The sequence below is a fragment of the Coturnix japonica genome, chromosome 1 (assembly GCF_001577835.2).
Source record: "Coturnix japonica isolate 7356 chromosome 1, Coturnix japonica 2.1, whole genome shotgun sequence".
Lineage (NCBI taxonomy): Eukaryota > Metazoa > Chordata > Aves > Galliformes > Phasianidae > Coturnix > Coturnix japonica.
The window spans coordinates 41,454,032-41,469,262 of NC_029516.1; the positions used below are offsets into that span (position 1 = coordinate 41,454,032).

The 15,231-nt window shown below is 42.8% G+C and overlaps 2 protein-coding genes across 3 annotated transcripts in view; one reads left to right on the forward strand and one right to left on the reverse strand.

The window, feature by feature from the left end:
• Positions 1–1,271, reverse strand: part of LOC107311692 (uncharacterized protein C3orf20-like) — a 28,352-nt gene extending 27,081 nt beyond the window's left edge. For both annotated transcript variants that reach the window (XM_032443958.1, XM_032443959.1), the window contains exon 1: positions 966–1,271. The gene's annotated coding sequence lies outside the window, so the exon portion shown is untranslated. The remainder of the gene's footprint in view (positions 1–965) is intronic.
• Positions 1,272–2,023: 752 nt separating this feature from the next.
• On the forward strand, positions 2,024–14,031 carry METAP2 (methionyl aminopeptidase 2). The gene is made up of 11 exons (XM_015858510.1): positions 2,024–2,215; positions 2,790–2,891; positions 5,542–5,607; positions 6,115–6,217; positions 7,313–7,474; positions 9,146–9,327; positions 9,412–9,506; positions 9,593–9,689; positions 10,166–10,269; positions 12,273–12,388; positions 13,211–14,031. The coding sequence occupies exons 1-11, from the start codon at positions 2,056–2,058 to the stop codon at positions 13,461–13,463; spliced, it is 1,440 nt and encodes a 479-aa protein (XP_015713996.1). The 5' UTR covers positions 2,024–2,055; the 3' UTR covers positions 13,464–14,031.
• Positions 14,032–15,231: the final 1,200 nt, after the last annotated feature.

A 15,231-nucleotide genomic window follows, 5' to 3' on the forward strand; every position in this document is an offset into this window, starting at 1 on the left:
GGTCACACACTATTACTGTCATCACTGCTGAAATGCACCAGCCACCACCTCACTGTGCTCACATCCATGGTTTGGTCTCCAACAAGCATCAGTGAATGTCAGTGGGTGCTATTTTTTCCACATGAAGGAATTCAGTGACACACCTTTGCTTCATATGCACTTCCATGTCAGACTTCATTGTGTCAGTCTGTCCCTCTGCTGCCATCTGTCACACAGCAACAAAATGTAATGGAATACTGGTGGGAAGGTTCAATTTCTGCCTTACCACTAATGTCCACCTTTGATATCCTGAGCCGATGCAATAAAGCAGGATGTGAAACTAACACATCAGTCTGGTTCAGAGGAAGTAGCTGCAATGCTCAGTGAGTTCTCAAGGTGTTCCTCAGAGATTCTTGGTGAAATCTGGCTGCTGGCTGGACACTGCTGTGCTAAGGGAATCATTATCAGGAGACAGCTGCCATCCCCATGGTCAGTGCTATGGATGATGATGGCAGAGGAATTACAACCGTCCTCTGTCTTCAGCAACCATTGGGTGGGGAGCAGCTTCTACAATTTATAAGATACACTTGCTTTTGTAGAGTAGATGTTTTCCTTGTACTAGATCCAGCCTTCAGGCCTGATATTAAATATTGTGTCAAAACGACTGACCCACCTATCTCAATGTATTTTTGGAGCTGAGTCAGGACTATGAGCTTTGGGCCTAAGCTAGGAAGAAGAGCTGAAGTGTTGTAACCACATAAATAATGGCATCATCTCCAGAAGGACAGACAGGAAAACAAATACAACCTCCTTCTGCTCAGATTCCTCTCGGAATGAAGGCCATGTCCTTCAGTCCTCCCCCCTCCTCCTCTTTCCAAGATGCACCTGCAGCTGTCACAGACAACATCCCCCCTCCACTCTGCGCCATTTCCTCACACATACACAGCTTGAAAACAACAGCAACAACAAATTAAAACATAACCCACTCTGAAAGAAGCATTTTCCTGAAGGTCATAACTTCTTCTGCCAGGAAAATGGTGCAATGGGAGCTGCTTCCTTGGAAGAAAGATATTAGGATGTGAGTCTCTGTTGCTTTTCTGGACAGTGTCTTAAGTCCCGCTGCTTAGTTACTGTGTGTTTTGGACTCGGCCCTTCCCTTAGCTCCCCAGCCAGTGCCTGCATGAAGCACGTGGTTAAAAACAACCAACAGCCACTGTAAGAAAGTGAAAAAATCAGTGTCTTTCTCCAACTAAGGGCAGTTTTCATGCATGACTCCTGCCTACTACCTGTTTGATGCTGTTATCCTATTTGGTAGGGTATGAAATGGGAAAATGCAGCATCCATTAATATAAAGCATAACAAATGTTAGGAACAGCTTACAGAATCACACAGAATCACAGAATGACTCGGGTTGGAAGGGACCTCAAGGATCATGTAGTTCCAGCCCCCCTGCCTGGCAGGGCCACCAAACATACACCTTTACTAGATCAGGTTGCCCAGGGCCCCGTCCAACCTGGCCTTGAACACCTCCAAGGACGGGGCATCCACAACCTCCCTGGGCAGCCTGTTCCAGGGCCTAACCACTCTCCTAGTGAAGAACTTTCCCCTAACATCCAACCTAAATCTTCCCTCTTTTAACTTAAAACCATTTCCCTGTGTCCTGCTTTCATTACTGGCAGTAACGAAAGGGCAAAGCTTTCTGAGCTGGTAAGGCCATGCTACAAGATGCACGGTGCTCTCTATTCTTCTGAGAGACTGGCACCCAGCGGACATGGTGCTGATGGGCTGACGGTTGTGGTGGTATGACAGTAGAGATTGAACTACCAATGTTATATTCAAGATTGAACCATTACAAGCGCAGCACCCCCCTCCCATCCCCGTTCCCACACATCCCAATCCCCACACGGGGCGGTGATGGGAGCCGTTCAGTCATGAAGGCCTCCCCGCCCCGCGCTCCTCCCCGCCGCCGTCGCAGTCCTCCATCGTTCCCGGCGTTCCCCGCGCTCGCCATAGAGCCGAGGCCCGGCCCCGCCGCTCTGCTCGCCCCGTGCGTGGAGGCGGCGCGGCCGCGGCGACATGGCGGGCGTGGGGCAGGCGGACGGCGAGGCGGAGAAGCAGCTGAACGGCGAGCTGCCGCCAGAGCCCGACGACAGGGACGGAGCGGCGGGGCCGGGAGCGGAGGATGGAGCCAAGAAGAAGCGCAAGAAGAAGAAGAAGGGCAAAGTGGGCCCCGCGGGTACGGGCCGAGTGCTGCGGGCCGGGGGGACCCGTGGGCTCCTTGTGGGGGCCGGGGGTGCTGCGGCTGTTGGGCTACGGGACGGAGGGAAGGAGGAAAGGAGGAAAGGAGGGTGCGAGGTGCCTCGTGTGCCCTGAGGGGAAAGGAGGCAGCGTGCTGCTGGCACAGCCGGCCGCGTGATGGGGGAGCTGGGCGCGGGGAGCTGCGGCGTGTCTGGGCGCACGGCGGGCAGGGCGGGGCGGGGTGGGGTGGTGTGTCTGAACGGCCCTTATCGCTTGGGAACAGCCCGGGGGACAAGGGCTCAGCCAAGGGGGGACAAGGGCTCAGCCAAGGGGGGACAAGGGCTCAGCTAAGGGGGGACAAGGGCTCGGAAGCGCCGGGCCCCGGCCCTGCGTGGCCCTACGGTCTCACGCGTTGGGTCCGCTTAAAAATAACCCACACGGCTCTGTTGTGATGTCTGTAGGATGGTGTTCTGGTGTCTGTAGGATGGCTGCGGTGTCTTAGTAAAGGTACAGGGGTTGTAACTGCTAACGTGGAGCTCTGCCTTTACGTCATGCTTTAATTTGACCAACAGGACAAGAAACAGATAAAGAAATGGAAGGTGCTCTCGATGATGTAGCAAAACAGATGGATAAACAAGTGCTGGAGGACAAGGACAAAGATGACGATGATGAAGGCAAGTGTCACTTCGTTCTTTCACTTGATACTTCCAGTCTGAACCCTCTCCTGGACTCCGTTTTAACAAACTACAGAGCCCGGTGGTTTACATTTGTATATTTCTTGTATGTGTGGGTCTGTGTGTCTTTTGCCTCAGTTGAGCTGTCAGGCATCCATAAATAAATGCATTAAAAAACCACCCTAGGATAACACCTTCGTTAAAGCTGCTTGTTTTCAGGGATCCTGTTACTGCAGAGTAATGTTAAGGCACGCTCTAAGTCATTGTCATAAGCCATTTGTATTACTGTGGGCAATATGAAGTTATGTTCCGGTTTATCTCTCTTATTCTTGGTTTAGAACCAAAAAAAAAAAAACAAAACCAAACCCAGAAGACTGCGAGGAAGTTCATTAATTAATATCTTAGAGTCTTTAGCAGTGCCTGCGCATGCTGTGTGTAATGCTGGTTTGTCATTAGAACTGACCTGGGGAGAGATGAATACGTAAGCAAGGTGAACACCTTGTGTGCTGCCAGTGCTGCACAGCTGTTCTAACCAAGTACCCTTGGAGTGTCCGATACTGAAATCCAGCTTGAATGCCTCTTTTCTGTGGTAACATCAGCTAAATATATATATTTCATTTATTTTAATGAATTATGTTAAATGGAAATGGACCTTTTAAAAGTGCGATTCTCAAGTTGGGTGTTTAGTTTCCTTCTTGTGAATTAAGTTGATTCAGCGTCTTAAAATGTGCCATATTGTCCTACTAAGTAGTTTTCTTAGTTTACCATTGAAGTAGTATTTTTAGGAAAACAACAATATTATTTCACATACATAAAACCAACATGCTGTCTTATGAGACAGCTCTGTGTTGTGCCTGTTCTGGTGCTCACGGTTTGCCATTGTAATGTGTAATCTTAGAGGCGTCCCTTAAGTGTGATGCTGCTTTTAGATAAGAAACAAGTAATGCTCCCCTTGCCCTTTTCATTTTAAGCCCAAAGGACGGTGGCCTCAGAAATAAGACTCTGCTTACTGGGTGCAGTTAGGAAGTGCTTTTCAGATTCCTATGGCAATGCTGAAACGTATTGAGAGATAACATTTATGTGTGGTAGTAAGTTATTAATATCTATACTACAATTACATAAGGATGGGCTTTGGTTTCTCTAATATCTTTGGTTGCTTTTCTGGCTAAACAAGCAGAAGATAAAGGGGTATTGGTCAGATGCAGTAGTAATGTTCCTGGCAGCACAGTTAGTCTGCAGCAATCTTCAAGGACGTGAAGGCATAGGCCCGGTTAGTTTTGCTTACAAATGACAAATTTCCTGTGCAGTGATGTACAAAAAAGCCCCAATAAGCAAATGGCAACAGTGATAACATTTAAGAAAGGAATGCTGTATTGTTATTATTATTATTAGCGGTTTAAAGCTAAGGATTGCAGGTACAGGAGGAAACAAATCTAAAACTCACTCGTGGAATTAACTGGAGTCACATCTAAAATGTGACTCAAGGTCAAAAGAATTGTGGCAAAGGTACCACATCATAAAGAATTAATATATGTGCTATGAAGCGTTGTCAGCTGCCTATGAAATGCAGTGGGATGGAGATTCTGGTCGTCTGGTCTGCACTGTGATTAAAAAGTATTTATGCTTACAGGTTTGGTATTTTATTTTTTTAATAAGAAAATGTTTAATGATAAAATGAGGTGGGGATAGGCACAGCTCTAAATGTGCCCCAGCTGCAAGATTACAGCCATCACTGCCTGCAAGTACTTGAATGGCACTGACCAGCACAAGAGAACTGACATCTACTGACCGGGACAGCTGGTCGCTTTTGTTGTGTTTATTTTACTAAGTAAGCAAATAGGAGTTTTGGTATCAATGCACTCAGATAGTAGTTGATTGATTGACTCCAGAAGTTCTCCTAATTTTACTTTTCACTTAGATAAAAATAAGTGTTGTATGTGTAGATGTGTAGAACTTTATCCTTGAGCTTATTTTGGAATGGTTACTTGAGGTTTAGTTAGATACTAAGCACATTAGGTAGATACTGAGCATTAAATGCACCCATATGCCAAGTCCAAGGGGTTATCATTAACACCTGAGTGTGAATGCAGTGTGGCTTGGTTGATTCCTGGCATTGGCATCCTGTGTTGTGTGAAAGTCACTGAGAGGTGCATATCCCATAGTCAGTGCTTTCACTCAGTGCTTGTTGTGACTCTTTTCTCTTATCTACAGACTGTCTTCCTTCTGACCTGTGTGGTGTTATCTTTCCTTATTACTGGCTTTTGTTGGTAGCATTTTACATCAAGTTCCTTCAGCTGAAGTATCAGAAGATGTGTTTGTCACTGTGTTGTTCCCAGCTTTTTGTTAGCTGTGTCTAACACAGTTCCCTCACATGTCTTACCTCAACCCCAGGCAACTTTGGAGGTGGATGAAGAGGAGCTATTAAGAGTTCCCAAGGACTCTTTCCGTGACTGGTGATAGATACAAGTCATCAATTTTGGAAGTGTTTTCTTATATCTGTGTTTTGTGTAAGGACTGAAAATGCTGATGGTTTGGTGGCAGCTTCTAACTGTCTTTATTTAATCTATTAAATTTTACTCTGAAAATTTACTTTGTTTGTCGTTAAAAATTGGTTGTTTTACATTCATCCGAGCACTTTGTTTCTCTGTAGATGCAGAGGGTGAAGGAGATGGAGCAGCAGGGAAAAAGAAGAAGAAGAAGAAAAAGAAGAAAGGACGTAGGTATCAAACAGAAAATGCAAAATAAACTAAGCCTGTGCTGTTGTTGAGACAGGTTTGGGGCTGTAGGCTGTTTGGCTCTTTTCTTCTCTGTAGTATCACTGACTGCCATCGTAAGTGTTGGCCAGATTGAGTAATGTGAGGGCGCCATGATGTGAGATCCTCTGGGTAGAAGCCCATGTTCTGAAAAGAAGATCACAGAATCACAGAATGACCCGGGTTGGAAGGGACCTCAAGGTTCATGTAGTTCCAACCCCCCTGCCTGGCAGGGCCACCAAACATACACCTTTACTAGATCAGGTTGCCCAGGGCCCTGTCCAACCTGGTCTTGAACACCTCCAAGGTCGGGGCATCCACAACCTCCCTGGTCAGCCTGTTCAGGGCCTAACTTCTCTCCTAGTGAAGAAGATCTTAAGTAGTGTGTGTTATTTAACTTTCAAGTTTGAAATCAGATACTTGGAATTTCTGGTTTGCCATGTATAACTCTTTAAAATTGTATTCAACAGCCAAGGTTCAGACAGATCCACCTTCTATTCCGATATGCGAACTATTTCCCAGCAACATATACCCAAAGGGAGAAGAATGTCAATATCCACCAACTCAAGATGGGTAAGTATTTCAAGTGTAGAATACTATGCAGTTGAGCACATCCAGATGACAGTAAACTTTTGCTGTGCAACTAGATGAACAAATTCAAAAGTGAGTTTTTCTTCTTTAAACTGAATCATCTAACAATTTACTGAACAAAAGTCTTCAGGCCAGAACTTCTGTCTTTGTTCCTTTGGTTATGGCTTAGTCTGTATGAACAGAATTGCCCTGGGTAGAGGTCTTGAGCCCAAGGGTCCGTCAGGATGAGAATTAGACAGCTTGCAGAACTCTAGTATGAATTAGGACTGGCTGAAGGTTTGAAATGTAGTGAGGTGAGAGATAGTTATGTAGCATTTTATTTCTTGGATGACAGATGAATTTTATTTCACTCCTTTCTTTCCTCCTTTCCTGCTTCTTATTGAAAGGATAAAACATATCTTGAGGGAAGGCACTGTTTGTTTGTTTACAGTTCTTAGTGACACGGGAATTATGTGCTCTGCATACAGGGCTTCCTTCTTTATATTGCTTAGCAAAGATGTGTGCTTTATGCTTGGAAATGCTTATGGAAACTGTAGAATAGAGGTGAGCATTTCTAATAGAGGCACAGTCTCCAGTTTTCACTGGTGCAGCTCTTTACAGGTCTGTGCAATACATTAATGCTGGTGGTCAAAGATATGAATCCTGGAGACTGAACCTGAGTGGAAAGGTGGGAACAGAAGGCTTGGAGCGTGCTGAGTTATGTGCACAATGAGAAGCTCTTCAGAATAGATTATTTACAACCTGCGAGTCCCTCTCCCTACATTTATCTGCCGCCTGCCTTTCCCATCCTGTTGTGCCATGACCGCTGTAATTTGGCTCATGATATGAGTTAAATTTCTATGTATACGTAATTATTTTTTTTCATGCAAGGTTATCACTTTTCACAGGTGCCAGTATGTGGTGCTGGTTGATTTTTATAGGCTTCTTTCATTCTGAGGATTTTATAAATGAGGATCTCTTTTGTTGCGTGGAAGTGGAAGCCTGACTGATTAATAAACACTGTGCAGTTTAGACAGAAGTTATAATTGCTGTTGTGGCTGTACTTACAGTAACTTTTTGTTATGTTTTATTTTGAAGGCGGACTGCAGCTTGGAGAACAACTAGTGAAGAGAAGAAAGCACTAGACCAAGCTAGTGAGGAGATCTGGAATGATTTTCGGGAGGCTGCGGAGGCACACAGACAAGTGAGGAAATACGTCATGAGCTGGATAAAACCCGGGATGACAATGATAGAAATCTGGTGAGGACACAGATCTTCTCAAAGATCTTGGCTATTGATGTTTCTTCTTTCTCCAATGCAGGGAGGAATTTGGTCTCAATGTTGAGTGCTTAATTGACAGTGTTATGATTGTTGTGAGGATTTAGGTTTTGAAATACGCAACCAGTATCCTCCTTATTTTCTTAGAATTTACTCCTGTATCATATTCTTAGCTTGTACAGCTTTACAGGGCCTGGAATGGTACTGATTTTTCAAACAGCTTTCTGGTATATTTAGTTAATTTGAGCATGAGCTTGATTTTGGTCTTCTGTGCTCTTACCACTCTTCCATCTGCATTAGGCAGCAGTGCTGAGAGCAGCAGTGATAGCAGCTATTCTGGAATTCTAAGTGAAATGCTATGGGGATAAGCCGTGTAGGTGCAGTCTGAGGCTGGAGTGGGTTAACAGACATGAAAATTGTATGGGTGTACGTGCAGTCTGGGGCAGGTAGATTTAATCAATATTTTGTCTTCCCTGACAAATGTTCTCAGCTGATAAGAAATAGCTGAATGAATTACTTAAAATAAATGTGGTCAAGGTCAAGTTTAAAGAAATGATTTGCCCAGACTGATTTCTTTTAACACTCCCAACTGTTCCTTTCTCTATTCCTCAGTTTATCTGGAGTGAATACCTACAGTCCCAAGTGCTGCACAGCTCAAAAGCAGTTTAGTTACTAAAATCAGGTGCTTTCAGCCTAATGTAACTGAGGACTGTGCTGACAAGAGTAAGGTAGAAAGAAAGCTTATCAGAGCTGAGTCCCTAGGGTAACTGTGAGGGTAAAGGAAAGAAATAATATGTCATCAGGGAAAGTGAAAGACAAACAGCTGCCTTAGTAATCATTATTTAGACTGAGACAGATCTCTTGTGTTGAGTTACATAGTTTGACTGAGTTATAAGCAGTAATTTTCTCAAAACACGACTTTTCTTTGTAGAATACTTTGAGCTGTGGGGACTTACCTGTTTAAATAAGCTTTTTCCAGACTGCTCTGAGTGAATAGCATTCTTAAATGAAATCAGAATACGCTGCACTGATGTGAATTGCAGTTTACATCATTCACTGCAACTGCAGGGGCATACACTGATAGACGTGCATCCGTAGTCTTCTGGTGGCTAAAAGTCTGAGAGTAGACAAAAGCCAGGGACAAATGCTGGCCTTGAAAGGTGTTGTTTTATTGTAGTTAGTCCTTAAATTTAATATATATATATCGTCCTTCTTTAAATTGATTACTTATTTATTTATTTAAGTCAATGAGAGAACTACATTATTTTAACAATTACCTGGATATAACTTTAAGGAAAAAGAGTGAGGTGTTTAATTTACCCAAGCTTTAGTTGTGTAACCTCTGTTACTCTGGAAGTATGAGTTAAATGTAACTTGTAAAAGAAGCATCTTTTCAGTTTATATTAAAAACAACAGCAAAGTGCTCCATTTTGCCCACTGAAGAGTAGAACTAACAACAGAGAGAACTGGGGATAGTTGTCTTGTGCTTATTTTTCCAGTCTAGGGCCTCTCTCTAGTTAATAAGTGCCTAAAGATTTCACACGGATGCTTTTTTTCTTCTGAGATTTTGTTCTTGTTTAATGTATTTGAAGCCGTCATAAGAAATATTAATGAAAACGGTGATGTTCTTTTTCTCTTCTCTCTGCCCTTCAGTGAGAAACTGGAAGACTGCTCCCGTAAGCTGATAAAGGAAAATGGTTTAAATGCAGGTCTTGCATTTCCTACCGGCTGCTCTCTGAATAATTGTGCTGCCCACTACACCCCCAATGCCGGAGATCCAACAGTGCTGCAATACGATGATATTTGCAAAATAGATTTTGGGACGCATATTAGTGGTTAGTTTTAATTTATGAATTGTGATTTTGAAAACACATTTCAGTGCAGAGGCTTTTGAGCTAAGTGACTTCTGTTGCTTTCAGGTCGTATTATTGACTGTGCTTTTACAGTCACGTTCAATCCGAAATACGACAGACTATTAGAAGCTGTAAAGGATGCCACTAATACAGGAATAAAGGTATGGTCATTTTGCAAATCATCTACCAAATCTTCTACAGTAAGTTTTGCAAACATTTTCCATTTGTATTTACATTTTATTTTCAGTGTGCTGGGATAGATGTACGTCTCTGTGACGTGGGGGAGGCCATACAAGAAGTTATGGAGTCTTATGAAGTTGAAATTGATGGCAAAACATACCAAGGCAAGTCCGTATGTGAAAATGATGATTCTCAGTATACGTATATTAGTATTGTGTTGTATTGAAAAGACTTCTGTAGTAGAAGTGGGGCATGAGTAGCACAACACACATAAATACACTCTTGTCTGGCTTGCTGCACTCTGAAGGAACCCTCTTTGCTTGTCCTGCCAAGCAGTGTATTTTTAATAGATGAGATGAAGGATGAGAAACTGTTTCAGTATTCACAGATAATTTGATACCTGCTGTTTGGCTCCATTAATGGATTTTCTCATTGTTGAAGTTGCTGGTCTTTGATAATGTTGTGTTTGTAGCATTCACAACTATGTCACTTGGTTGGAATTTGTACAGAGTGAATGGATAATTCTATTTTGTCCCTATGCAATATGATGAATCTCTGCTGTGCTTCTTGTATGGACTAACAGAACAAATTGCACTTGATTAGGAGATTGCCTGTAATATTCATGTTTTCCTTTCAAAAGTGAAACCAATTCGCAATTTGAATGGACACTCGATCGGGCCATACAGGATACATGCTGGAAAAACGGTGCCCATTGTGAAAGGAGGAGAAGCCACAAGAATGGAGGTAAGTGGAGTTCTGAAGGCTTTTTCCTTTATGTCTCAGAAGGAATAACCTTCCTGTATAGTCCTAATGTGTAGTGTTAATGATCCTAGTGGATAATAACTAGAGAAAAACTTCATACTTACTGATAACTTTTGAGACTTCATCTTGGTGTCAATTAAGAAAAAAAATAGAAAAAAAATACAGCCTTAATGGTGCTTTTGCATATTTGTTTCTCAATGTATATTCATTGCTAAATGGTGTGTTGGAATGTTGTGCCCAAGAGGGGGAAAAAGGCAGGAAGTGAGATTTTAGGATGACCTTGTGGGACCACAGAGGCTTCACTGAATCACAGAATTCTGCAGGTTGGAAAAGACCTTGAAGATCATGAAGTCCAAGTGCAGTGTAACCAGTACCCTAAATCTAAAAACCCTACACTAAATCATATTGCTGAGTACAGGGATGAAGATGTTAAGACTTGTGGGTCTTTTGTGTTTTCCTTGCTCTGCTAATTTTTGGGAAGTATTTCTGTCTTCTTGTAGCTGTGGAAGACTTCATAAACATGGCTGTCTAGAGTCCAATAGTTTGGGTTGGAAGAGACCTTTAAGGTCATGTAGTTCCAACCCCCTACTACAGGCAGGGACACCTCCCTCTACACCAGGTTGCTCAAAGCCCCATCCAGCCTGGCCTTGAATGCTTCTGGTGAGGGAGCATCCCCAACTGCACTTGGCAACCTGTTCCAGTGTCTCATCATCCTCATAGTAAAGCATTTCTTCCTTGTATCTAGTCTAAATCTACCCTCTTGTAAAGCTTCCAGTGTGGTGTTCCTTGCAGATGCAAAATAAAAGATGCAAAAAAAAAATTAAAAATAATTTTTAATGTGAGGATGGATGGAAGGTGGTGTTTGAGTAGGGTGTTGGGTAAAGGGAAGAGAAATAGCTCTCTGTGATGCAGCAAACTATATCCATCACAAAGACAGTATTGAAATACATAACTCGGATTTATCCACCATTTTGATGTAAGTTTGTGTTCTAACAAGATAAGAAGACTTAATTAATAGATTGGTAATACAATAAGAAGCTTTCAGTTTAGTTCTAAGCCTGACTATGATAAGCAGCAATCACTAGTAAGCCTGTCAGAGGGAACAAGACTTTTAAGAGATGAATAGCAAGAGATATGTGCTGAACAGTGTTGTTTTTTGAGGTAAGTCTCACTCTCATCATCCAGAAGTTACGGTTATTGGTCACCTTAATGATGTGAGCAAAAAAAATCCACAATTATATATTGTCTCTTAGAGAAAGGAGAGTATTGGGAAAGCAAGGAGGAAGAGGCCCCTGTTTGTGCTGTACCCTTCGTGTTATAGCTTTGTCAATGTCTCGTATGTACTATTGATCCATCATCAGTGCATTACTGGTGTAAAACTTACTTAAGGGTTCAAGAGCTTCGAGACGGTTGTAATTGAACATCCAGGCTCTGAGGAGGAGGCTCTTTTAATTTGCACAGTTTCTAGAGGTTACTTAGGACACAACCTTGCACCATTAAAGACAGTACGTTTTGCCATGAAAAATGTGGAACGTAGCCAGGCTCTTACTGTACTGTGCTAAGTATAGCAGCAAACTGCAACCTCGTGAGCTCTTTGTGACAGTGGAGTACAGCCCATGACTAGCTTCATTCTGAAAAAGCGGGTGGGAATTTTGGTGGTGCCATTTTGTATGTGGGTTGGTTTTCTGCCTTTTTTTCTTTTATTAGAGCAGCTGAATAGTCAGGGACATCTCGGTGAATCTTCTTCATCATCTTGAATGGCATTTCAGGACGCTCTTGGCCAGGATTGCGGTGATTTGTAGATAGAGATCACCTTCATTTCTTGAAGAAGTTAAAGTGGTGGGGTGGAAACGAGCAGGTGAAGGGTTTATATACTCAGATTGCTTCTGTTCATAGGTTATACAGAGATGATTATGTCAGAGTGGTTTGCTGTCATTTACTTTCACGTTGTAACGCATTATCTTTTTTTCCCCTGTCTTTCTTAGGAAGGTGAAGTGTACGCTATAGAAACCTTTGGCAGCACAGGAAAAGGTGTTGTTCACGATGATATGGAGTGTTCTCATTATATGAAGAACTTTGATGTGGGACACGTGCCAATAAGGTTGGGTTGTTGTTCACTGTTCTACCCTCTCTGGATTCAGATTTTTTATGATGCAGCTTCTTTGATTTAATAATAATGCTGTCAAAGGCGATGTGTTATGAAATGTGCTCTGAGACGAGCATCTGTGCTCCAATTGTACATCTGAAACAGCATGGAGCTATTCCAGAGTGTATGGAAATGCAGAAAACACACGATCATTGGTGGTTTTGATCACTATAATGACATGCAGATGTTGTTGGTCTATTAGTGTCTATATAAAATGCATAGATTAATTAGTAATAATAATAACAAACAGTGTCTGTGTCATGGTTGTGTACCATAATCCCTGTCTCAGTGTTGTTCCCAGAATATATCTGTTATATATCTGTTATTTAGGGTCACTGGTTTTGTATGTGAAAATATCAAGTGGTTTTTAAGTTCCAGAATGGTGAGTTTCTGAGATTTATCCATCTCCACGGAACAATCTAGTAAGAGGAAAAAGAGAGGAAGGGAGGGAGTGTGGACATACTTAAATAAGAGCTGGAGGAAGAATTCCTGTCATTGCATTTCATTTGGCTGCATTAGTTAGATGGCGATATGCTCACACCGAAACTTCCTCCACTGGAAGGAACTGGGAGGTGTTTGGAGCATTGAGGCTCGTTTGGAAGGACATCTTTGTGCAGCAGGAAGAGTATTCCCTTGTGAATACAAGATCTGATGGGTGTAGAAAGGCTTAAAATACTTTGAAATCGGAGCCTTTTTTTAATGACTTGCTTTTATTTCTGTAGTGAATGCTTGGTGGTGATGCCTCTGTCTGAAGTGTGTTCTTCTTCCTTCCCTTAGGCTTCCGAGGGCAAAGCACTTGCTAAACGTCATCAATGAAAACTTTGGTACTCTCGCCTTCTGCCGCAGATGGCTGGATCGCCTGGGGGAGAGCAAATACCTGATGGCATTGAAGAACCTCTGCGACCTGGGTATCGTGGATCCCTATCCTCCTCTGTGCGACATTAAAGGCTCGTACACAGCACAGTTTGAGCACACCATCCTGCTGCGCCCCACGTGCAAAGAGGTTGTGAGCCGAGGCGATGACTACTAAACTCAAAGCCACCTCAGCACCTTGATACACTAGGCTTTGTTGGAACGTACTATACCAGAATTAATTTGCAACGTATTGTCTGTTTTAACAGTGGACTGATGTAATACTTTCCATATTTGGAAAGGAAGTAATTTAATCAAAGGCAAGTCTTCTAATGTAACTAACCAAGGAAAAAAAAGCTTTCAGGCCTTTAGAAATATTTCAAAAGTTACTTATTTTTTTCTGTTCAGGGAAATATGTGCTCTAAAGCTCAAGTTTTAGTTTGGAATGAGTTATACATTTTGTTTTGAACATTTATGGGGGTAAAAAAAAAAGATGCTTTTCAGATATTTATATTACCATATTCCTACTTGAATGCTTTGAATGACTACACCTGATTTCTGCGCCTAAGTCCTCTATGATATTGCCTTTTAAACTTCCTGGTATCCATTTTGTAAAAAAAAGAAAGAAAAATAAAGACAAATTTTCAGATCTAAAATATATATATATATACTTTTTAGAAGTCTGGTTACAGTTCTGGTCAGGAGTCTGCTGGGAAACCGCTCTATTAAATATTTTACAAACTCAACTTGCCATTTCTTGTCTTGAAACTGGACCTGCCTCAGCCTTAGTGTGAAACCCTGCGTTTTATTGCTGTGGTGGCACAGCTCTGGTAGCAGTGGGGGCTGTAGGGGTGGCCTTGCTGTAAAGAGATCCTGCTGTGGCAGTGGGTGAAGGACCCAGTGCTGGCCAAAGCTGAGCTTGATGAGAGATGCTGGTTGTAAAGCCAGGATAACAGTTAAAAGGCTAAAATGCCGTGTAGCAGCTGTGAGAGTGAGAAAATGTGGGAGAAACCCTCATGGCTGCCGGGCTGAGCAATAGAAGAGAGGTTCTCCAGGTGCTGGAGCAGGAAATCTGTGTAGCTGAGGATCACGGCGATGCACTGTCCCCATGTAGCACAAAGAGGACAGCAGAGGAACAGCAGATCTGTACCTGCAGTCAGGAGGAGGAGCCCACGCTGGAGCAGGTGGACGTGGCCTGAAGGAAGCTGCAGCCTGTCTGGTAGCTACTATGGCCTCTGTGGGACCCACGCTGGAGCAGTGCTTGAGAATTACAGCCTGTGGAAAGTCAGTGTAGGAGCAGTTACAAAGGACAGCATGCCGTGGAAGGCGCCCCACAGTGGATTAGAAGGGCATGAGGAAGAAGGAGTGGCAGAGACCTGCAATATTCAGCTTCACAATGAAGTCAACCTGTGAGTATTATTTTCTAACTCCTGGTAGAAACCTCTGTTCTACCTGGAGTATTTGGTATTTCCTTGACATGCTGAACAGCTGGGGAATTTCAATGGTAAACTTGAATTAAACCCAAGTGTCAGGCCTGGGTCACAGTGCATCTCCCAGCACCGTATATTCACCTAATGACTGGCGTATCCATTTTTTCCATTCTCACTGCTAACAAAAATGACAGCTGCTTTAACAGAGCAGTAACGGTGTCTTATGTGAGTCTGTTCAGGAAACGGGGAGCTGCTCCTTTGGAGCAACAGCTTTTATTTATTTAAAGCTGCTATTTAAGAGTATCATTTCTTTCCTCCCTTGCCTTTTGGTAAAAGCTGCACTTCTTTAAAGCCCCAATATGTGAACGATGCATAGAGAGGGGAGCAGTGTCATGTGCTGCCTGCATTGTAGATTTAAAAGCCTGGGTTCATTTTTATCTTGTATATCATCTAAAACTCAGCATAATCTGTAGACATGAATGAAACGGGTTAACCCGTGACACCATAAGATAACCG